The sequence below is a fragment of the Prinia subflava genome, chromosome 15 (assembly GCF_021018805.1).
Source record: "Prinia subflava isolate CZ2003 ecotype Zambia chromosome 15, Cam_Psub_1.2, whole genome shotgun sequence".
In the NCBI taxonomy this organism is placed as follows: domain Eukaryota; kingdom Metazoa; phylum Chordata; class Aves; order Passeriformes; family Cisticolidae; genus Prinia; species Prinia subflava.
In genome coordinates this window covers 2,621,340-2,645,584 of record NC_086261.1, presented here as the reverse complement: position 1 = coordinate 2,645,584, position 24,245 = coordinate 2,621,340, and the positions used below count along the sequence as shown (strand labels likewise).

The 24,245-nt window shown below is 46.3% G+C and overlaps 2 protein-coding genes across 4 annotated transcripts; one reads left to right on the top strand and one right to left on the bottom strand.

Moving 5' to 3' along the window:
• The first annotated feature begins 209 nt into the window (after positions 1-209).
• On the top strand, positions 210-12,959 carry ANKDD1A (ankyrin repeat and death domain containing 1A). 3 transcript variants are annotated; one of them, XM_063412555.1, is made up of 16 exons: positions 358-463; positions 2,203-2,308; positions 2,847-2,950; positions 3,622-3,720; positions 4,297-4,395; positions 4,855-4,959; positions 5,201-5,299; positions 5,713-5,811; positions 6,949-7,047; positions 7,389-7,487; positions 7,707-7,805; positions 8,381-8,479; positions 9,795-9,890; positions 10,857-11,058; positions 11,758-11,889; positions 12,127-12,959. In XM_063412555.1, the coding sequence occupies exons 3-16, from the start codon at positions 2,903-2,905 to the stop codon at positions 12,186-12,188; spliced, it is 1,437 nt and encodes a 478-aa protein (XP_063268625.1). In that variant the 5' UTR covers positions 358-463; positions 2,203-2,308; positions 2,847-2,902; the 3' UTR covers positions 12,189-12,959. The 3 variants fall into 3 exon arrangements, with proteins under 3 accessions (XP_063268624.1, XP_063268623.1, XP_063268625.1); XM_063412553.1 differs by lacking the exon at positions 2,203-2,308 and having other exon boundaries at positions 214-463; XM_063412554.1 differs by lacking the exons at positions 2,203-2,308; positions 6,949-7,047 and having other exon boundaries at positions 210-463.
• Positions 12,960-13,145: 186 nt separating this feature from the next.
• Positions 13,146-23,897, bottom strand: SPG21 (SPG21 abhydrolase domain containing, maspardin). Its single transcript, XM_063412556.1, has 9 exons — positions 23,746-23,897; positions 20,707-20,800; positions 17,302-17,463; positions 16,408-16,488; positions 15,654-15,799; positions 15,097-15,205; positions 14,537-14,644; positions 14,033-14,173; positions 13,146-13,760 (listed from the first exon to the last, which is right to left on the bottom strand). Exons 2-9 carry the CDS (start codon positions 20,767-20,769, stop codon positions 13,638-13,640), a joined length of 933 nt encoding a protein of 310 aa, XP_063268626.1. The 5' UTR covers positions 20,770-20,800; positions 23,746-23,897; the 3' UTR covers positions 13,146-13,637.
• Between the last annotated feature and the right edge of the window lie 348 nt (positions 23,898-24,245).

The window sequence follows — 24,245 nt, the reverse complement described above, 5'->3', positions numbered from 1 at the left end:
GAAATATCAACCCCTGAGCCCTGCATTCAGGGGAAAACAAAAATAAAAACAACCCCCAGTATTTCCTACTGAATAAAAATCCCTCTCATCCCAAATTGCTCTGGAAACAGAATTAAAATAATTTTAAATTATACCACCCACCACCTCGAAGCAGCGAGCCGCACTGAGGTGAAAGGCGGCATCCGGCCGAAATGGCGGCAGCTGGATGTCCCCGCTCAAGTCGTCCCCAAACGGCCCGAAAACGCCGTGTTTGCCGAGAAATGGGCTTGTTTTATGATATTTTGCTTTAAAGAGCAGCAAAAGAGCAACTCGGCGGCGGCGAGGTGGCCTGCGAGGAGGCGGGGACGCGCCTGTCAGCCCGCCCTGAGGCGGCGGGGACGCGCCTCAGCCCGCCCTGAGGCGGTGGCGGCGGGGCCGCTGTGTCGCGACATGGGGGACGACTTGGCGTCGGAAGGCGACACCCGTGAGTGAGGCCGAGGCGGGGGCTGCCCCAGCGGGGCGGGGGCGCAGCGCCGTGAGGGGCGATTCGTGTGGCGGGGGCGGGCGGGAGCCGGCGGGGCTGAGGGGCAGAGCCGGGATGCCCTAAAAAATAACCGGACAACTGAAAATCCTCTCGGAAACAAAGCAGGTGGATCAACCTACCCGTGAATCAAGACTGCTGTTTGCCCCAAAGCATCCTGCACCGCTGAGATGCTGCACATAATTCTGGTACCCCGCACTCGGGGTTTTTCGCCCCGTTGGTCCCTCAGTCCCCATCCTTGTTGTCTTTGTGTCCTGGAACCCCAGGTAGAGCCCGAAGGATGGGTTTGGCACGTTTCTTTGCATGTCTTTCACCTCCTTTGCTGCTTTTCTACATCTCTTGCATAATAAACTGCCTGTGAGTTGGTGCATTGCACTGAGGGTAAATAATTTAAAATGTTTTCCACACTGTGATAACTGAATTCCTATTCAGTAACTGAATTCCTGTGCAGTAAGCTATAAAGTACCCTGAATCTGAGCCTGAAAGAGAAAGAAAACTGCTAAACATCCACTGAAATGTTGTTGTTGAACAGGTGCATGCCATGATGAGGAGCACATTTACACTTACACAGCCGCTGTAGATCTTAAATAGGAAACTCAGACCATCAAACTGTTACTCATGTGTTGCTGAAAATAAATAAATTGCAGCTTCTACAGCCTTAGTGATGCCAGATTTGTTACTGCATCTTCACAGCTAGTGCAAAGAATAACTAAGGTGGTTTGGCATCTCTTGAAAACGATGCTTTGTGTGACTATAAAATGTAAGAATACATTTCTGTCACCTAGAGAGCAGGGTCAGCAGTCAGGGTCAGTTTTCTTAATTGAAATGTAGGATTTACTCCACTGAAGGGAGATAAGCATATACAAGGAGGTGGTATGTGTGTAACCATTTGTGTTAATAATTAACAAAAACTCAATGTGTTTTTCACAACTTCTCTTGATATTTCCTCTCAAATGAAGAGTCCATGCAGGGTGAAATGCAATGCTGTTAACACAGCTGACAAGGTGATAAAAGAGTTTTAATATACAGTATAGGAAATCCTGGTGCTTGCAGAAATCAGAGTCCAAATCCTACTGCCAGGTCCAACACTCTTGAATACACACTCTCAGATGATCATGTCTGGTGCCAAGTGGATAAACACACAATTGAATGATCCTGTCTAGCATTAAAATTTGTGTTATTTGTGTTTTTCTTGAGCTAAAGTTTTTTGTTTGAAGGTGAATGGAATGGAAACTGAAGGATGAGATTATACCTCTGTTGCTCTAGAAGTCCACAGTAGGGATGCCTTTCTTTTATGCCCTCCAAAGAGATTAATAGTGCTGTTTAGGCAGCAGATCTCATTTGTCTCCCTCAGTGTGATGGAATGGGAGCAGTAATATGTTTTGATGCCTTTTGTATGGCATGTGGTTAGTATGCAGTTGATATGTTGGAACAAACTGAAGTTGTACTGAGCCCCTCAAACTGCATTGTGGGCTCTGCAGAAGAGAGCAGAGCCTCTGGTCCAGCTCTCCAGTGGAATGTGACAGGCCAAGGGTCTGACTCAAGCACTTCTTGAAAGAATTCCCCAAAAGCACTAGGACAGAGACTGAGTCCAACAAACGCTGACACCAGCCTTGCCAAAAGCCTTCAGAGCCTCCCTGTTGGGCTGTGGCAGTCACAGCCTTGCTCTTGTTTCTTGGCAGGAAGGTTTATTCAATCAAGGAGAAGATTGCTGGGGCAAGGCCCAGCATGGAGAGTAAACACTCTTAAATTGTGCCTAACTGTGCAGGACAAATACTGCCAGTCATGGTAAGTTATGTGCAGAACTGCCACGGTTTATTAAGAGATGCAGGACTAATCACAGGCCAGGCTGGCAGTCTTGTGCTGCTTGGCTGCTTCAGGTTGCCTGGAGGGGGGCCGTGTGTAAAGGCCTCCTTGTAGAGCAGTGGGATGTAGGAGGAAGGATGGAAGAAAGGGCCCGTGTCATCTCAGAGCCTTCACACTGACTCTGGGCCTCAGAGGGTGCCCAGAGGATATGGACCTCATGGATCAAAAGGTTTTGCAGCTGGAGGAAATCCATGCAGAGAAAGACACTGAACTGGAAGAGAAGTGAGGAGGACTGGAAGAGCACTTATGTGGCACAGGGGTAGTCAGGGAAGGAGGGACAGTGATAGAATATAAATCTAGCAAACATGCCAATATCTATAGGGCTGGGATTCTTCCTGGAAGACTTTCTGCAGTCATCCTTCCCTGAAGCCAGTGAGATGAAGGGGAGGTTTGTTGGGGCATGCGGCTCCATGCTCCTTGCCAGCACTGTTTTAATGCTCACTCTTCTGCTCTGCTGCAGTGCTTCAGTCAGAGAAGGAGTTCCATGATGCAGCGAAGCGAAATGATACAGTCAGGATGGAGGAACTCATCAGGAGAGGAGTTGACATCAAAGCCAAAAACAATGTGAGTCCTGGGTTTTTCCACCTCCAAGCTGCAGGAAGTGCTGAGGGTGTGTTTCAGAATTGCAGCTCTTTAACGCTGGTCTTCTCATTAGCTGCCTAATTTGTCAAAGCTTTAAAATACAACACCCAGTGCCAAATAGGGCCTGTGGCAACCAAGCAGTTTTCACAACACACTGAGACCCCAAGCACTATCATTCTGGCTACTGGAAAGCTGCAAGTTCCAGATAGACATGATTGCCATGAAAGGCTTTGGTTTTACTGTCTCTGTAGAATAAGACTGTGGGAGAAACTCTGTTTCTGGTGCAGGTCTTTCCTTGTTGACTGGTGGGTTCATGGAGATACAGGATTGCACCCATACCTGGTGTTTCAATCTGTCCATTTACAATTATCTGTCCATAATTGTCATAATTGTCAATCTGAACATTGTCAACAATGTTCTTCTCTTTGTATTGTCAATATAGTCCAGAACTTCAGCTCCTGAGTAGAAGGTGACTAACACCTGTCTGCCTGACAGGAGAGCAGAGGCAGAGAGCTGCAGCCAAAGAAAACTCTGCACAGTGCGAGAAATTCTGGCTGCATAGATGGCCAAGGGTATTTTGGCCTTCAGAAAGGCTGGTGGACACACACCCTGTGCATACATCAGCCTTGCCTGCCTCTGTCCTTCCCTTGCAGATGGACCGGACCGCCCTGCACTGGGCTGCAGGGGCAGGGAGCGTGGGTGCTGTGCGACTGCTCCTGGATCACGGTGTCCCTGTGGAAGATGAGGACAGTGTACAAAGGCGACTCTCCCTTGCATGTGCTGCAGATGTGTTCGGTGCTGGGGACTGGGTGCTGGGCCAGCAGTTACACACTGCACCTTAGCCCTGGGTGGGTGGCACAGGGTGGCACGCTGCACCTGCTGAGCAAGGGGCTGCAGCAAGCCTTGTTGGCACACATGTCTGTGCTCTGTATTTTGGCCTTTTCCTTGCATACACAGTGGCTTGGACTAGGCTGGGAGAATCTGTGAAGTTTTCCGTAGAGCATGGGGATGCTTGGCTTCTTCTGATTGTGTTGATGGGTCTTGTGGGATGACAGTGATAGCCAACAAGTTTTCTCTCCCCCATACAGCCAGGCTAATACACACCATTAAATAGGTAGTAGCTGCCAAGAAGCAGGTCTCTGCTCAGTTGCTGTGAATATCTGTGACAGGAATAATAATAACTGGAGAAAGTGCAACTGAAAAATATACCAGTGAGAAACAAATCGATCTGGAAAACTTCATTAAGCTTAAGAGGACAGCTTCCCTCCAGGGTGGGGATGGTGGTGGCTGCAGTTTGACTGTAAGTATCTTTCTTCTTTTTTGCCCAGTTTGGAATGAATGCTCTTCTCCTGTCTGCCTGGTTTGGCCACCTCCATGTCCTGCAGATCCTTGTCAATGCTGGGGCCAAGATTACCTGTGTCAATAGGGTGAGGGTCTCCCCGTGTGGATCCATCACTTGGCCTTAGACAGTGTTGGGGGACAGAGAGAGGTTTACCTGTGAGCTCAGTCGTGTGTGACAGCATCTGCTCTGGGGACTGCCATTTGCACTCTTACTTATCCCTGAAGCAGGTGTAATAATACAGCTCTAGACATGCACACAGCTTCCTCACCTCATGTTTGTGCAGTGCTGATGTAGAAGGTGTTACAGAAATGGGAAATGGGTTTAGTGAATCAGCAGCCCTTGTATTCTAAAACAGACCTTGTCTGGGAAAAGGGGTATTAATATTTCAGTTATAATTTGCTGTCCGCAACACAAGGAAGTTTAGCCCTAGAGGTGTAGGGAGGGATAAAATGGGCTTTTGCTAGCAGGAATAGGTTGTCAAAAGGGACTGACTGTCCCATAGTCTTGGGCTTGTTGAATGAGCATTCCCTTGTCTCCTCTGCAGAATGGCAGGAACCTGCTTCACTGTGCAGCTCAGAGGGGACACATCCAGATCATGGAGTTCATCATGGAGCACTTGGAGAATGTGTGTGTGGATGAGACAGACAAGGTAGGAAGGCTCTTCACAGCTTTGTTTCATGAAATCTGGTCTTGCTCTGCTGAGCTTAGCAGGAATGTTGCCCTTGGTCTTGGGAAGAGAATCCGAGTCCGATGCTACTCCTGGAAGTCTTCCTGTAAAGTGAGCTTAGGGATCATGGAGATTCTGCCTCTGGTCAAGCTTCTTGCAGTAGATGATTTGCTCTTGTGCTTTCTGAGCCTTTTGGACTGTGTTCCTCTGTTTCCTTTCAAAGATGGACAGGACAGCATTTCACCTGGCCGCGGAGTACGGGCAGCTGGAGGTGGTGGAGTTCCTCATTCGCCTGGGTTGTTCTCACAGTGCCAAAGACAAGGTAAGGGCTCAAAACCACATGAAAGGGGGTGAAGTCCAAGGATTAGGGGATGTGAAAAGCAGGGAACAGAATACCAAATGAGGCTCAGGCAGGCAAGTTGTCCACAGTTGTTACTGTAACTGTGGTATGTCAGGGCTTTTCTTCCCTATCCACTTGAAGCCTTTTCTTGCTTAGTTCATGATTTCTCTCCAGGGATTTTCAAGCAGGATACACGGTAAGCCTGGTGGACCATGCTCTAGTTTAAGGTAGAAGAGGTTCTTCCCTCACTGCTGCAACTGTAGGAAGATTGCTTCATATTTGCTACTGGTTCCAACCTCCTTTTCAGCCACACTGGATATGCTCTGTGCAAGGTTGTGGTATATGAACACTCAGTCCTGTGAGACATATGTTTATAAAGTAATGTTTACTTTCAGGAAGAAAATACAGCATTGCATTTGGCTGCTAAAAATGGACACCTCTCTGTGCTGGAGAAGATTATAGATATTGGAGTGGACCTTGATGAAAAAAACTCAGTAAGTACACTTAAATTAAATCAAAACCACATCAGTTTTGCCCTTTTTTTCCCTAGAAATACTCTCCTGCCACAGTCATCAGGCTGAAAAGCCAGTATTGACAGGAGAGGTCTAGAAAATAGCTGATTTTATCTAAAGCCTGTGTGGGTAAAGGCAGGTCATACTTGCAGAGTGTCAGTGAAAGGCAACATCTGTCTTGGACCAATTTCCAGCTTTAAAGTGTTGCCTTCCCTTCCTGCTGTATCTGCTCACCTACCTTATCACTCCATTTAATCTCCCTTTCTCTCCCTGACCCTTGTACATTCAAGTGCCTAAATGGTTATTGAGTGTGTTTTAAACTAAACTTCACTGTGCTTTAAAGTATTGACTTAGTCACTGAACATATGGACCTGCTGTTTGAGATCTCTCTTTTGACAGATCCGCTCTGGAAAATTATGTGGCTGGAACACAGTTAATGACTTAGATAGCAAATATTGGCTTAGTACCACTGTTATTTATTCCAGGGCATACTCCCAATTAAGTTTATCAGCATTTTTTTTTTTAGTCTTATTTGGTTACTGTCTTTGAAAAGTGTATTTGATTGTGATTAAGATCTGAAGGAAAGGGGAAGCCACCTTCTGTGGTAACTGGCAGCATTTGTCTACCCCCACATAGGCTGCCCTTTGTGCAAAGAGCAATGATAAAACCAGATTAAATCACTTAGGAATTCTGCTTGCTTGCTTCTGTTTTCTTGTAATGAAGTGAGCTGCAACCCTCAGCAGGGAAAACCGGTGACAGCAGGTCACAGGTTTCCAGTTCAGTCTCTGGGCTATTCCAGGAGAATGGTTTGTCTTCACTGTTGGTGTGAAATCCCTTTTGGTTTATTGACGGGCTGGAGGGGTGGAAAGATGGTGAACACCATGTCTGTCTTGTGGCCCACAGCCAGTGACATTCAGGACAGAGCAGTTACTCTGGTATGTCCAGGACAGATAGTTGTGTCCTCTGTTTTTGTAACAATCAACTGGAGATCCCTGGCCCTCAGAACTGGTACTGTAATGTCACAGATTCAGAAGATGGGGTAGAGTCTGACTCCTTTTGCTGCTCTGTCTCAGCCTTGTCTACAGAAATGCTGCTTGTGTCCTTTCTTGCCCTGTGCAGGAGGGACTCACAGCTCTGCACCTGGCTGCTGAGGGGGGACACAGCCACTGTGTGAAGCTTCTCGTGGAAGCAGGAGCTGATGTCAATGCCCAAACCCAGGTTAGCTCCATGGAGGTGATTCCATTCCCAATCCCTACTTTGTGGATTTATGCCCAGACCTGTGGCTTGCCAGGTCACCTATTACAGAGAGAGGTCATGGGGAGCCCCACATTCAGGAATAGCAGAGGGAGTTTAGAGGAAGGTAAATGTGGTTTTGTACAGAGGCAGGTGAAGCTCCCTGGGATTACTTTGGCTGGAGACAATCTCTATGAATTTGTCAGTGCTGGGCCATAGGACTCTTGCAGGAGGGAGCAGGGAGCTCTTTGTGGGTAGTCTGTAACAACTGCGGCCTCTGGGAATAATCCCTGAGTAACACTCCTCTGTTCTGCCTTGCCTCTCAGAAAAAAATGAACTGCCTTCATTATGCAGCACTGCATGGCTATGAGGAGATAGCCAGGATCCTCATGGATGCAGGAATCCACACGGATGCTCTCAATCATGTGAGTCCTTCTCAATGCTCTCACCTCTAACAAGGTAAAACCAGTTTGTGGAGCTGTTCAAGAGCACAAAGCAGCTCTGGAAGGACCAGTGCTGCAGTATCCCTGTCAGCCCCCAGTGCAGATGGGCAGCTGTGATAGGATAGGACATGCTGGGCACAGCATGGTCCTTTCAGTGCTATGAGCTAAGCTCTCCCTAAGTGCAGGATCTTCTTTCCACAGCAAAATGCATCAGCAACTCACATCGCAGTCCTGCAGAACTTCCCAGCCATGGTGAAGCTCTTCATCAGTGCAGAGTGTGACCTTGACATTCCAGATAATGTAAGACTGCAGCTCCTGCTCATTGTGTTTGAAATGTGAACCAGTTTCATGGGGGATTTTATCACCTTGGGGACAGGATTAAAGAGGAGTGCTTTAAAATGTGGAGAACCTGGAAGTGCAGCTGAGGAAATGTGAAACCTGTGAAACGATTCTAAGTGTTGCAGTGAGGTAATCACTTGATGGTGTTCACTGCATGAGGGCTGTGCTGTGTCCCCTCCAACACTGCATAGTCAGGCTCTCTCCTCCTTGCTGGAAGCAGGTAGGAGAAATTTCAACATGGAAGATATTCTGCAAAATGTTTGGAGGGCTGAGAATAGAAGGCAAGCCTGGAGGTAGCTGGTTGTCTGACCAAATTGTAATTTTGTGAACAAGGGGCTTTGTGTTGCTTGTTTCTGTTAATCTTCATTCTTGTAGCGATGTTCTCTCCAGATGATACCATAAAATTGACACATTTAATGGTCAATTTTACTGGTTTCCATTAAACAGTCTCAAAGACTCCTCCTGGGAGTGTTCTGTCCTTCCAGCCTCACACTTGTCGTTCTCTGAAGTGCAGTCCTTTCTCCCTCCTTCTGCAGAGGCAGCAGACCTCACTCCACATCGCTGCAGAGCATGGCAGGCAGGACATTGCTGAGATGATTCTCATTGCAGGAGTTAATCTGAAACTAACAGACAAGGTAAAGGTCTCCATGGGAGAAACAGGGTCTGTGGGAGTATGAGAGGGAAAATATACAGAGATGGTCTGTGCTAATGTCTCTCATAATTTTCAAGGAAGGCTAGTAATATTAAAGTTTGGATATTTCCAGGAATAAGCCCTTAAAAATTCCAGCCCTTAGCCCTTATGGCTAAGTAGGTTATTTTAATGTGTTTTCCAGGAAAGAAGAGACTGGTTCTTAGACACACAGAAAACAGATAACACAATGAACAACACTTTCCTTCTCAAAGTTGTTCTAGTTCCTTCTACTTGTACTATCATGAACAGTAATATCAAAGATTTCCTCAAATAATGATATGTAATATATACCTGAAAAATTATAGCACACATATTCTAATAGGTTGAAAGGATCTGTTTGGTATAGATCTGGCACAGTTCTAGGGCTTTTGCCATTTAATAAAATCAAGAGAACAAATTTCAAGAGGCCTGAAAATGTAGTGTGTGCCCAGAAAATGCTGGAGGGCCTTGGGCAGGGATTAAAAGTGTTTGCCATTCACAGTGAGTTAGAGCAAGTGCAGACCTGAAGCCACCTGGCTGATCTGGCCTTCAGCTGTGGTGAATGTCACCTTTCAGCACTCTGTGGAGCTGCAGTGACACTCAGCACAGGGGACACATTCACACTCTTCTGTATGAAATTGGGTTTCTGTTCACATCTGAGGCTAGAACTGTTCTTCCTGTTATGCCTGGTGCCTGGGCTGCCTCGCTTTCCTTCATGCAACTTTCAAATCTTGTTCATTTCTGCCTTCTGATTTTATATAGAAATACAAATCTCTCTGTGCCCAATCCAGAATCATATTCATGAAGGGAATATAGCCACATTTTCATAGTCCCATCAGCCTATGCTTCTCCTAGGAGACCATTTCTAATCATGTGTATCTGGAGCCTATGAAGTTAATGAGGTTGTATAAATCACTTTGGTTTCCTGTGTCAGCAAACCTGCTGTGCAAAAAGCCATAAAATGCCTTGGACTGCAGAGCTGAGCTGGTCCTCTGCTGGTCGCTCTCGTGTTGGTGGGTTGCAGGAAGCTTTTCCAGTGGCTCCTGCAAAACAGGCAGAACCCTTGTAGCAGCAGAGGAGATGTTGCAGAGCCTGGAAATCCACTCCCCATGCCCTGAGTGCAGCAGTTTGACACCATCTCACATCTGAAGTGTTGACAGGTGTAGAACAGGTCCTGGCTGGGTGCATGTGCCTGCTGCTGCAGATGCTGGGTGGGCGTGGAGATTGTACTGCCTAAGGTGCAAAGTCTTTTCCAGCTCATTTTCCCTTTCTAATTTCAGCAAGGGAAAACATCTCTGGATGTTGCTGCCCGAGGCAATCACATCATCTTGGTGGACATGATTATCAAAGCTGATCGATTTTACAAATGGGAGAAGGTGAGCAGCTTACACAACAGGCCCTGTGCTTTCTCTTCTCCATTGAGACTCCACAGCAGCTGTCAAAGAAAAAGAAATACGGGACATCCTGTGACAGCCTGACCTCTATTTTCATCCTCTTAAGAAAAACAGAAGTCCTCACCATGCCAACAGCATCTACTTAAGGCTTTCCTTATTTAAAGAGCCCTCTGTTGTTAGAAATCCCAGGCAGCACTGATGGGAATAGGGGTTTCCAAAAATTATTTAACAGCTGTTCCCAAAGGGATAGAATTAGTTTCTATTCCCAGAAGGAGAAACTGAAGGACTCAGTGGGAAAATGCTTGGCCTGAGGTAACCAAAATGGGATTTTGAGAGTTTTTCAGCAGTGGAAGGAGACAGCTCTAGTTGGAGTCATACTTCTCCCTCAAAGTGCAGCCTCTCAGCCCCAGTCTCCCCTCTGAAACCCTGCCTACCCCAAGCCTGTGCCCAAACCAAGCTGATGCAGCCCAATGTCACATCCCTTGCATGTTCTTAAGATTGTGGTTGTCTTTCCATAGCAGTGGGAAGAAAAGGAAGGCAAGGAGGGCCTGTGCCTGTGGCTCAGGTGCAGCTTTGGGAGTCATGCTCAGTGTATCAGGCCCTTGCAGTGGCTTCCCATGCAGCCTCTGCAGCCTGGCATGTGAGCACTGTGAGCACGGAGCTGATATTGCAGGGAAGCAGGAGATTTAATTAAATGATTCTGCCCCAAACCCCAGATAAAAGGCAGTGTAGAAATGCAAATCGTGATCCGAATAGGTTTCCACATCAAAGTGTCCATTAACGGCATTTTAACCCTGATGAGCACAGAGTGAAATGAGAATAAAGAGAATTAAAAAAGAGCAGTGCCAGCAGGAACTCACAGGGACCACAGAGCTGAGGGCGTGGGAGGCTGCAGAACCACAGGCACCCCTGCAGCACCCGACTGACCCCCCTGTTCTGGCTTTGCAGGACAACCTGAACAGTGACTCTGGCCCATGGGTGGCAAAGCACTTGACCTTTAAGCAGGATCACAGGCTGGAAACACAGCACATTCGCTCAGTTATGTGGAGATTAGCCACTAAGTACCTCAAACCTGGGGAATGGAAGAAGCTGGCACATTACTGGAAATTCACAGATGACCATATTAGGGCCATTGAGCAACAATGGACAGGTATAAAAAAGCTTCCCAGGTATTTTCCTTTCTTTCCTTGGACTTTGTTTCTAGGAGATAAAGCTGCAGTAAGAGCAAAGCATGAAAAACAGTTGGCTTATTTGAAGCAACCAAAAGATGAGGTTAAAAATTCTGGTTTTACTGAATGTGGAATTACCTACACACTGTAATTTGTCTATGAATAAAGCACACAAGCAGGGGAATTTGTGGTTCTTTGCTCACTCCTTATGAGACATTTGGCAGGCCTGTGAGTTCTTGCTACAATTCTTGTTCTATAGAACAGAAGAAACTTGCTGGTTTTAATTTTTTGAGTAGCAAGAAGGCAGTGAAGTGAATTCTTCAGCATTTAAGAAATATATTACCAGAAACAGGGTCAGAAACTGATCATTGCTACTTTGGCTGTTGCAAGAACTCTGTAGTTTGGATGATGTGAGCAAGGGGCCAAGCTGTGCTCTGAAGGCAGAAACTTCTGCCATGAAAGGCTGTGCAACAAACCCAAGTTCAGCCATAGCCCCTCCATTAAGTTCCACACAAATCCAGCAATCATATCACAACCAGGAATTAAAATCATGCTTTACAGCCTCCTAGGAAAGTCTAGAGGAGAGGGAGGGGTGTGCAAACGCACCAGGGCAGAAATCTGCTCTGGTCATGGCCATGCACTCTGAGTGTGGGATTTATTCTCTGGTTTGATCCTGCCAGGCACTAAAAGCTACAGGGAACATGGCCACAGAATGCTGCTGATCTGGCTCCATGGTGTGATCACTGCAGGAGAAAATCCAATCAAGGGACTGTATGAAGGCCTGGTGGGGATTGGGAGAAGAGATTTAGCAGGTAATACTTTTGTCTTCCTTCAAATAATGCACACTGAGCATTATTTGAATTAATTTACCCAAATGCTGTGCTTAGACAACATACAGAGGAAAACTTCAATGAAGCTTACTCACATGAACTGAAAGCACCTGCTCTGCCCCCTTGCTTCCATTATATGTAATCTCTCTTAAGTTTGATAAATGAACAGATCCAGCCATGGCTTTATTTTTCTGTGCAGCAGATCATTCTCTCTTACAGAAAGTATCCGGAAAAAAGCAAACGCAGACTCCACCTCCCCACGCAAGTGCACAGCAATGTAACACCACGAGCATCCTCAGCTGGTCTGAGCTACAGGAAAAACACTTCTCTGCTGCTGAGAGAAGGCAGATGCAACCTAAGGGCTTCTTGTCACAAACTGCTGGCACTGCCGAATCCTTCTGGACAGGAAATGACAAGGGTAAAACAAATGCTCATGGTCAAAAATGCCTCCACACAGAAGGGAGATTTTGATCAGCAATTTCAAATGGTCTGGGTACTGTAATGAGTTTGGTGAGCGAGCCTTCCTTGTCATACTGCATCAGGAAATATCAAAGTTTTACTGTAACTTGTCTACAGCACATTTTTATATATAAATTTTCAATTGCCAAGTTTTTAAGTTAATGAGGGCAAAGGAATTTGTTTTCAGGAATGTTCTTTACTCACCTTATTTGTAGGGGATGTCTCATGTCTTAGGCATGTCCATACATTCCCACCATAAGAGGAAAACTTAAGCAAAATCAAAGCTACTCTTTGGTCCTTTTGGAACCTGAGGGGTTGTGATCTGTAATGCTTTGACTCTTCAGAAAAAGTTTGAGAAGAATATCAATATATGCTGTTTATAAATGTACATTAACATGTACTGTCTATAAATCAAACAGGTGAGGCTAACCTTTTCAAAACATCTTTTCATTTGTCATATAATCCTTCATATTTATTTTTTACTGCATCTCAAGGGAAAAATAATGACTGTAATTCAATAAATCTAGATTTTACCCTTTAAAGTTGCAAGTTATATCTTGTCATTTTTATTAAAAAAACACTACAGCTTCCTTCCTTCCCGTACAACCAAGTTAAAGCTTGAGAGGAGTTCAAGCAGGTGGTGATGGTTTTCTTCATTTCCAGAGGTGTTTGTAGAGGCAAACCAGGATTGCAGTGAACTGCCGCTGTTTGCTTGGAGTCAAAACAAGAGACACTTGCTGAAAGTGAAGTTTTATTGAAAACCATTTTTAAGCAGCAAGAAAGTTAAAAATTCAAATGCTTTATTTCAAATAGAAACAAACTAACTTACAACACAATGTACGAAGCAAATAAGTGATGGCAACATTGACACTTAAACATCTTTTAAATCAAATATTCAACAAAAATATATGTCAGCTTATAAGTACACAATCTGCATGTGGTAATATATACAGCTGAGTGAAAAATATAAAAAGAAATACCGTTCTGCTTAAGAACATGATATAGTGAAGACTTTGGTAGAAAAAATGTCATTATTTTTAAAAGTGTAGTCTTCAAAGATGCTTCCTTGAATCCAAAGACTAAAAATTAAACAGATCTATCCCATTACATTGCTGGAGGTTGCTGTCCAGGGGTAGTTCACTGACTGCTGATCCTGTTGGAATCACACAGTGATAATCGGCTAACACAAGGGAAAAGGCAGAGTGGGAACAGTTGATTGTACACAGGAAGACCACCAAACCAATGCCTCTGTGTCACTGGCACTCCCAAGTCTACTGCTCCTCTTGCTCGTTGCTGGTGTGAAGGCTGATTTTTTGCACTTCCAGCTCTTCTGCGCTGACCATGGAGGGATCGATGGCTGCATACCGGGTACCGTGGAACTGCAGCAAATGGATCTGGGGGACACACAAACAGCTGTAGGAGCACAGAGTTTTGGTAAAACAGAAACATTCCTTCTGAGGGTGAAACCATGGCTCTGGAGTACAAGAGTTCAGAGACAGAAAACCCTCAAAGCTGGCCCAGCATGGACACAGCTGCTCCCAGCCCTGCCCTTTGGTATCAGCAACACTGAGCACACAGGGAAGTTAAGGAACAAAAGCAAGCTCAACAGGAGTTCCCTTCTGCTGTTGTGACTGAATGTGTTCATAGATTAAATTCAGGAACTCACTTGAATGTACAGGTTGACCTCAGCACTCCTGCAGAGGTAGGGGAAGTTGCCTCCTGTTTTGAGGTGAGCTCTTCTGGCATTAGGATAAAGTTTATACATTTCTTCTTTTGCTTCCGTTGAAAGCGCACTTTGGTCGAACACCTACGGAACGAGACCCAGCAGTGAGTTCTGAACCTCAGATTTTGTTGCTACATCACATTGGCTGCATGCTGCTCCTACAAGAGACCCTCAGCTCCTTTGTGGAATGGTGTTAATGAAACAAAACAAGCAAACCTGGGCATTGACAGCTAGAAAGCCAATACTGCAATACTGAAACATATGGCACAGAGTTATCTAATTCATGATTTAGCACAGAAAAGTCACAGTGCTGCCCAGTCAGCAGAAGGCTTCCCTAAATAGGAAGTTACATGCTGCAAATGCTTGCTAAGTTGCTAACTGAATATCATGGCTCTGCCTGCCAAAGGGAAGAAATAGTGTTTAATTAAAAAATTGAGATTCACTTACATCCATAATGGTTACAGGGATGTCTCGGATTTTGTGAGGTTCTACATAGGAGTTCTGGCAGTTGAGGGTGAGCCTTGAGGCCAGCTCACTCTGGCCCAGGCTCTCCAGCTTGCAGTAGAGAGAAACACTGATTAACAACATATTTCACTGCAGGAACTTAATGCAATATTAACAGTACAGCCAAAGAGAAGATAGTTTTAAAGGGATGAGGGTTATATTTCAAATTTAGTATTACTCTGCATGAGATAAATGCCTAAACCACGTTCCATGAGTTGTTCCTGCCCCCAGAGTATGGTCTACAGATCTAGCCCATCATTTTCTCCTTTTCCACCTCAGTTCCTTAACTCCTCTTGATTGACACAAATAAACAGCACTAAGGTAGAGGGTCAGTGAATCAGTCAAACTGCTGAGGCTGTGACAGTCAACACCTGCTAAAGATCCACTTCCCATCCCTCCCTCCTGGGCCAGTGAATGAAGAAAGCAGCAGAAATATCCACAACCTCCCACTCTGCGACCACAGAGTGCGACCGCAGCCATCAGAGCACACAGCACACACCTACCCTGTCCACCATGAAATCAACCCCGTCCGCCATTTCAGGATCTAGAGGACCAGATGCAAAATTCCCAAGGACAATCTTTTTCAGCATAAAAGCAGGCATCAGCCAAAAGCTAAAACAGAAATAAGATGTAACAATATCTTCAAGCACCGAGGACTCAACATCAAGATGCTGTATTGTAAATGGTTTCTTTCCTTGCACAGACTTCATGTTTTAACTTCAAATCAAATCCCTGATGAAACTTCTAGTCATGTGGCAAAAGTGTACTTTAAACATGGTAAACAACACTCTTCTTGCTCTAAATGGTTTTGTTGGACAACAGGCAGAGTTCTGAAATCTGGCCATGCATCCCCAGAGGATCACAGAACAATTTGTCTAATTCCACACTCTCAATTGTTAATATTTCAATTCTCCTTGTGCTGTGCTTTTAAAAGTCACAAGTATTTCATCCCACACCTCCCTCCACCAAACTGGAATCAAGTTAGTCCAACTAACTGATGTGACATTTTGTTGCAAAAAATTTAATGCCACGAGTCTGCTTGCTTGTCTGCCTTCTTTACCTGTTTGCTGTCCATGTCTGATTGAAAATAGAAGTGTCACTAAAGGCATTACACAAGATCAGAGATTGCACTCTGGGAGATTTGTGTGTGTATTCAGCAAACTTTTGAGCCAGAAAGCCTCCCAGAGAAGCTCCAAAAAGGTGAACCTAATGCAAGAGAAAAAAAAACCAACAAAAACAAACACGACAAAATGTGACCTCTGAGCACAGTGCTTCATTACAAAAATAGGTCATTGCAGTTTACCTTTGTCCCTCTAACCCATTTTTGAAAGAATCACTGTTCCATTCATCTCCTGGTTTTATGTGCAATGTAAACGTGATAAATACTAACAAAAGAAAATGTTTCCCACAGATTGTCAGTGCAAATTTAATCATGTTCATCAAGCTTAACAAAAAACCCAAACATTTCACTTTTTTCTCTATAGCTATTCCAGCCCAAGACACTCAACTGTGGTGTTCTGTACTATGTGAGTTAGGAAGGATAACTTCCACAGGATCTCACAAAAAATGAAGTTAACCCATACAGTTTAATAGGCCTGGAATGGCAGTTGAATTTAGGCCAAGTATGACAATTTCCAAGGGCATTCACCTTCAAAAATAAACTCGTTTCAAATGTGAAACTGCCAGGCAGCCTCTTTTGTTTATAGGCTGTATTTTTGGATCCTGCTTTTTGCACTGGCTCTTAAATGAGACTGTTTCAAACATCAGGTTTTTATTGCAACAATTTGTCCACTTCTTTGCCTGGGAGCACTCACTTTATCCAGCTGAAGGTGGTCTAAGAGTTTCCTGAATCCATCACAGAACTCGAGGTGATCCCAGTACACTGGATACTGCAACTAAAATAACACAAAGTTAGAAAAAATTGAGATCAATCTGCTTCAAAGTTGTACCAGTTCTCACATTAAAGATTTCAGGACAGCGCTGTGCCTCTCCCATGTTATGAAGTTCCTCTTCAAGGTCCCCAGAGCCCAAGGGTGCCAACACCTCCCCCTCAGTTACACAAAAACACACAACGTGCCACAGAGCAGAGTTTGCTGGGGAAAGTGCAGCATTGCCTCACTCTGTGATCAGTGGTAGGAGAGGCTGGAATGGTTCTTCAGTGATTTTGGAGCGTGAACAGATACAGAAATCATTAACTGCTGCAAAAGACAGCGGTGCTCCTAAAGCCAGGCTGTCTAAAATATTGTACAAATCAACACTTCAGTTCAGCTCAGGAGCTGAGAAGGCCCAGAAGAGCAGGCTGGTAGGATTTAAGGAGTGAAATAGCATCTGCAGCTATTATATAGTCCAAGAACTGTGTTATTCACCATCCCTAAGGAAAACACAGAAACCCTGAACTCACTCATGTGTTTGCCTCAGGGCTAACAAAGATGCAGCTGGAGGCAAAAAGTACTTGAGCCCAGGACACAAAAGGACAAAAGTAGGCTGAGAAGTCAACAGTGTGCACACACAAGGTTTTGGGTAAATGCTGCTGTGGACATAGAGCAGATTCCAACCTGGATCCACATGCTAACTACTCTGCAGTACTACTTTGCACAAAGTTTTTTAGTGGATTCCCTAAGTCAAATCTAAGAAGTTCATTATCCAACCTCTAATCAGAGCAACAAGCACAAGTACACCACCTTTGACACAGGACTGAGGATACTCACAGCAATAACTCTGTAGCCCCATCCTGTCAGTGCCAGAATTTGCTGGAAAAACACATCTGCAGTTCCACTCACAGGAGGGAGAAATATGAGTGGGCAGCGAATGCTCCTTGGCCCTGCATCATACAGTGACCAGACTTTACTGTCATCATCGTCTACTATTATCTGGAAAGAGAGGCACAGAGGGGAGAAACACAAGACAAGTGTCAGCTTCCAGGATGGCTTCTAGAAATTTCCAACTTCTAGTAAATGTTGTAATACTCAAGACCTTCTTTTACTCACCTTCACAACAGCTTTCAGGCTGTTTTCTAACTGGAAATGACAATGTGGATACAGTTGGAACAGAATTGTGGCCACACACCATCAGAATAATCAGTGAATTGTGAGGTAAGCTGGATAATGAACTGCACCTCAGGAAAGGAGCCACCATGCTCAGGAGAGACCCTGGAGGTCAGCTCAGGGCACCAAGAGCAGCAGCTGGAGGCTGGAAGAGCCAGCACTGCCCCAGGGACAGGTTTTTAAACAACCATTGATATCTGCATTCACGGACAGAAGATGTTACAGGTCTGGAACCACACAGGCCTGCGGAATTAAGCAGCTATCACCGCAAATTATTGATCTGAAACACTTACAGCTGCCTGCCAGAAACAGAGACACACTGAAACCCCCAGGGTAGCACTGCAAGGCTGACCTGGAGGGAAAATGCTTCTATCATCTGGCAGCATCTCAGGAGCATCTGGATTGCCCAGGACACAGGGATGGCTGAGGGAGATTACTCACACGTGAGGTGCCATCCTTAATGAGCAGCTCCTCACAGAGTAGCACATCATAATTAGTATCTTCAGAAGTGTTAAGAATTGTGTCTTCTTTTCTAGCAGCACCAAAGCCTGGCCTGTTTTGACAAGTTCTACCAGAAACTGCTTTCTATCTTCCAGATGTTCTTTCAACTCCACAACCCAGCAGAAGCTGCATCTTGTACCAGATCAATAAGCACAAACCTCTGGGGAAAGCCTGAGTCAAGCAGCCAGAATGCATCTCCTCTGTATTGAGATTTTATAGCTTTTTGAACGGTAATATACAAGCAAAATTTGCTTTTCCAACCCAGCAGTTAAGCTTCTCAGCAATCAGAGAAGAACAGTGTATCACAAATCAGATTTGCTTGACTAACAAATCTGCTCCTAATGAAGCCAGTATTTCAGGCTCTGGGAGCATGTGAGGAATCACATGATAACGTTGTTTCTTAAAGTCTCTATAAAAAAAGACAGATTGCATACCAGAGCTTCCAGACCACTGAAACCATTTAAACACAAACCTTGTACAAAAGCCCTCCCAATCCCCACCACAGCTCCTTGCACACAACCCCTGGCTCCAGGCCTCGCTGTTCTCAGCTGTCATTCCATCAGCAATGTTGGAGCCATTCAGGGTGGCCACCACCACGTTTACCTTTAGGAGTATTTCCAAGGGCAGATGGGAGTCTTTGAAATAACAACACCAAAGTTAGTTCAAGAGTGCCAAGAGAGCTGAGGGTGAGAGATAATGTTTCTTTCCTCAAGCCCAGACAGTGAATCAATGGTTTAAGCATTGTTCTGGTTGATTTCTAGCCACATGCTGGACAGTTTAACTCCAGCCCCTGAGCTGTGTAGGCAGCAGTGTGGTTAACTCCTGACTTGGGAGGTCACCAACCATCTTCTTGTTCTGGCTGATTGATCAAGATCAGCTACAGTTCACACAGAAGGTAAAATCTGCCCTGCCTCAAAACAAGGAGCAGAACTTAGCAGGACCAGGGTGTCCCTTGATGAAAACTTTTAGGAAGGACTCAGATATGAGAGCGAGTGGTGTAGGCAAAATGGAGGCACACAGGCAAAGCAGGAGATTCAGTTAAAAAATATTATTTTCTGTGCTGTACTTCCTATATCTGACCAGGGCAGGAAGAAGGACAGAGCTGTGCATTTCCTGTGCCTGTCAGGAGAAACATCTCAGCACATTCTCAAACTGCTCTGGCTCTGCTTCCTTAGATCTGACAGCAATTACCAAGGCTGGTCACTCCCTCCTCTGTACTGCACATGTTTTGCACTTCTGGGGGGGATAATGCAGGCAAATGTACTCCCAAAGACTGCTTCAGAGATTAATTACATTTTCAAATTGGGCTTTTTAAAAAATCCTTTCTCCAGTAACCAGGACTATTTAGTTTATCTTTTCATACCCAACATTCACCACTGGGGCATCATTTGCCTTTTGAGGCGACAGAAGCACTCAAGAGGGTGAGGCATTCCTGAGTCTGAAGGTCACCAGGTCACCCTCAGCTTCAGCTTACACACGTCCAGTTATGAAACCCTGAGCACTGGCAGCAGCTGAGGGCAGCAGGACCACGTTCCCTTGGAACCAGGACCTCCAGCTCCTTCCATTCACCACCTTGCATCCCACAAAGCAGAGCCTCAGAGCATCCACACATCTTTGTGCTGAAAAACTGGCCCCTGGCTCTGGTGACCAGTGAAGGCAATAACAGAGCACGTGTGGTCAACAGCAATGCACCTTTCTTATCTACAGAAGACACACTGGCAAAAATCAATGAGGATCCTACAGCCCTTCTCTAAAGGTGCTTCTGCAGGCCACACAGTCATCCAGATAAGGGAACCACACCAAAGTCAGCTTAGCCCAAAATCAAACTGCACCACACCTCAGGCTAGACAGGACACAGCAGTGCCCGTGCTTGCAGCAGCAGGGTGTGACAGCAGGGCTGTCTCTGTCTGGCAGCAGTGGGGGCTGCAGGTCACTCTGTAACCACAGCAAGCCTGCCCTGCAGAAGGTACACGAGTGCTTTGCTGGGTCAGGAGTTACGTCTCTGCATGCCCTCTGCCACTCGGCACACAGAGAGCAGAGCTGGAGCCCTGCACACCTCAAACATCCTCCTGTGGCTCAGTGAAAGGGAGTGGGGAAATCCAGGCAAGAGGAGAAAGTGATTGGGCAGTGTGATTAAGCAGAAGAAACTGTGTGGGGTTTTCCCCCTTGGTTAAGGATATTCCCACTCTCAGGAGCCTGTGTGCAGCCTGGCTGCTGGGAAGGTACCTTTGGACATTCTTTGGCCTGAGGACCACGGGCAGGAACAGTGGAGGTGGCTCTGGCAGCTCAGCCCAGTGCACCCAGGCAGCTCTGGGAGGCCACACACGGTGCCCAGCACACACCACTGCCCTGGAGCCCCTCCTCAGGCACGGCTGGCACTAGGATGGCAGGTACTGTCCCCACCACAGGCAGAAGTGACCTCCAAGAAACATGTGAAGATGCAGGGTGTGCTTTCATGCACTCACATGATGTGTGGGACAACAGTTCAGGAGATGAAGCAGCTCAGTAGCACAGCCACAACTGCCCTGCATTACCCACACTGATATTTCACCCACAAGATGTACATACCTTTTTAAGAGGAACTGTGCTTCTGAACCAGTTATAGTCGGGAGAGACTTTAATCTCTCCCATGATGTTTAGAAAAAACTCAGTTTGAGTCAGCCTGGAAAAGAGAGAGAATGAGAAATCAATAGCAGTTTCACCGTGGGCAGCTCTCGAAAGCTGTGCTATGTAAATAAAGCAGTGCAGGGTGATTTGCTCTCATCACTTGATGGCACTACCCCTGACTCACACCAAGTTCACTTTTGCTCAGTTTTCATCAAACCATGCAATTATTCTCCCAAGAGGCAGTCACCTGACTGCCTTCCTGCACCAACCTAATTAGGAAATGATGATGCTTCTGTAGCAGCATTCCCGTGTGACAGCTGCAGAGAAAGTCAATTGTGTTGCAGGAAGTGGCTTTAAAACCTAAAGCATGTTCTTGGTTTCTTTTAAATTGATAAGGCACTCCAAGTTTATAGCTAATAAATATTTATACAATTCACTCAGGAATTCACACCACAGGCATTATTTCATTAAATTACTTAGTATTCAGGTCATGTTTTTCCATCTGAGTATAACTGACCCAAACAAAGTCCCAAAGCACATCAGGAACATCACCTGATCAGAGGCTTAATTTACAGAAAATCCTTGAAATTTTAATTCTATCCACACAGAAGCAGGCTCTTGTCAGGAGTTACCAATGAAGAAATCCTTGAAGCACACCACTTGATACAGCACAAATTGATTTTGAGTTGGGTCCACATAGGAATGCCACTAATTCACTTCCCAGCCAGAATGTCCAAGCATACATAATGAGTATCTTATAATACTCCATTAATTAGTAATAAACACTGAGGTAGCTCCAAGATTTAACTGTTTGGGGTATTTTTTTAAGCAGCAAGAGACCATTAGCTTCCATTTATACAACAAACAGCATCAAACATTTCTGAAGTTTGCAGACTCAATAGCTTCACCCTGAAAGCCAGCTGCCTTGGGAGATTATTTTCATGCATTCACACACAGCACCGAGCACAGAAAAACAAAGAAACTTTTGCTCTTGTTACTTAACAGTTGCTAAGTCTAAATCAATAGGTTTTGCTTCTTGGTTCTGCATAAAATAAGACCTCGTTGTGTTCTGAGTCACTCCAATTCATTTGTCCCTGCAGGAGAGCTGCCGGTGGGCAGCTTAACCAATTTATGGGGTTACAGCTGGATTAACAGTTAATTACAATTTCCTCATCTTTCAGTCTTCATTTGCTGTCTTCCATGTGCAGATAATTTGCATTTAAAAAGGGGAAGTACTTTCTAAATTGCATGAGAAACACACACCCTCCATAGAGCATGTGCTACACCTCTAACACATTCAAAGGTGGGATGTTCAGCTGTGTGGCTGTTGTTTCAAATTCGTGTGGTTTCACCTGGGTCCTTGCACCAGCTGTTCTGCTCTCTGTCAAAATCTGGCAGCAGGTAAAACCACAGCAAGGGTAAAAAAATATCTATTCCAACAACCTGCAAAGCAGAGCAGGTGCAAGGATGCTTTCCTGGGCTGGGGGACAGCAGTCACTGGAGTGAGGAAACCGTGGCTCCTTCCCATAACCACACATCAATGGCTCTCTAAAAGCTCTTCAGCAAACGACAGCGTGACAGAAACGTGGCAGACAAATTACAGGAAATGCCTTCAAACACACATTATCTGGGACTGTTACATTGGCAGGGCCAAAAGGCAGAAGTCATGGTCAGGGCCCCGCACCCAGAGAGGGTTGGCAGCCTCTTCCTGCTGTGATCACCTCACTGCTTCTGCCACCTCTGTCTTGCAGCAGCCTTAAGCTGATTGCTGGGGGCTGGGAGCACAGAGCTGTGTCCTTACAATTGGTAAGGAAAAGGCACCACGCAGGTGGACTCTGTGCTGTCCCTGTACCTTGTCTGGTACCACAGCAAGCTTAGAGTCCACCTGAAACTCAAATTTTGAACTTCCCAGTTCACCTGCTCCCACTCATGGAAGTGAGCCATTGGTCACTAACATCTGGGCTGATTCCCACCAGCTTCCTTCTAAAGGAGCAGCTGTGATCACCACTCCTAAGGGCTGCCTCTCCTTCCAGGCAAGAGGAAACTTGGATTAGAGAATGTCCTGTTCCTGAATGTTTATGGTTTTTCTCCTTTGCACAGAAATGCAGCATTAAATTTATACACACAAATACTCAGATTAACAACAACTACATGTGCTTTCCAGAGAAGCTGAAGCGTGAACTGAAAACAGGGATTCAGCTACTGAAGGTAACTCAGACCATAACGAGCCTAATGCTGGTCATGATCAGTCTCTAAATACACAAGTTTCCTTTTTAGTAAAACCAAACAACCTGAAGAACCTTAACCTCTTAAAAACAATTCCCATGAAAGAAGAATCACCTCAGGATGTGCTCAGAGCACTTGGTAATAGTCTCCTTGTGAGCTCTTCCACTACACTAATGACATACTCCATTCATTATTGATTTAAAAAGACAATGAGAAAGAAGATTTATGGGTAGCTGGGATATGGCAGCAGCACCTTCCCCTCTCCCCGAGCGCTGCTCCCCCCGAGCGCTGCTCCCCCCAAGCCTGCCCAGGCTGCCCACCGCCCCCAGCCCCTGCTCCTTCCCCCTCCTCAGCCGCATTTGGCTCCACATCTTTGCAGGGAGAAGGGGACAAAAGCCCAAACCCTCAGCTCAGGCTTCCCCCTCTGCAGCACAGGCTGAGGCAGCCCCTTCCCCTGAGAGACCCTCCCTAAATGGAGCCCCAAGGGGGCTTTGGGCTCCCTGTCCCGACCCTCGCCCTTTCCTCCCCCAGGGGTGGCAACAACTCCGCTGCAGAGCCCGAACGACAGCCCTGGTCCCGCACAGTCTCCCGCCCCCTCCGGCGCAGCTTTTCCAGGGCTGCCACTGTCCCGAAGGAGCGGAGACCGCTCCGCTCGCCTCAGCGCCCACCCGGCCCCTCAGAGCTCCCTCCCCGGCGCGGGGCGCTGAGAATAGGGGCAGGCCCGTCTCCACAGCGACGACCGCCGCCTTTCCCATCGCTGGGATGGGCGCTCACCAGCTGGCAGGGCCCGGGGACGAGCAGCAGGACCGGGAGCAGCAGGACCGGGAGCTCCGGGGCCGCCGCCGCTGTCCCGCCTCCCCCTCCCGCCCCGCGCGCCCAGCCGGGGGCACCCGCCGGCCGCCACTTCCGGGTGCTGCTCCTCGCCGCCCACGTGACCCCCGGGCGGGGCGTGGGCGGGGCGGAAACAGCTGCGCCGCCATCGCTACCGAGGCGGAAGTGACCTGAAGGCGCCATCGCTACCGAGGCGGAAGTCACGTGCCCCCTGTGTTAATTCATGTAATAATTTGCGTTGGAAGGGACTTTTTACGACTCCTTTTGTTCCACCCCGCCACGGTCAGGGACTACTAGAACACGTTGCTCCAAGCCCCGTCTAACCTGGCCTTGAACACTTCCAGGGATGGGCCGCAGCTTCTTGGGCAACTTGTTCGCTGCGAGGCAGCTCAGGTTAATTGAGGAGAGCGACAGGTCATAGTGAATCATTCTTCTAATGAACA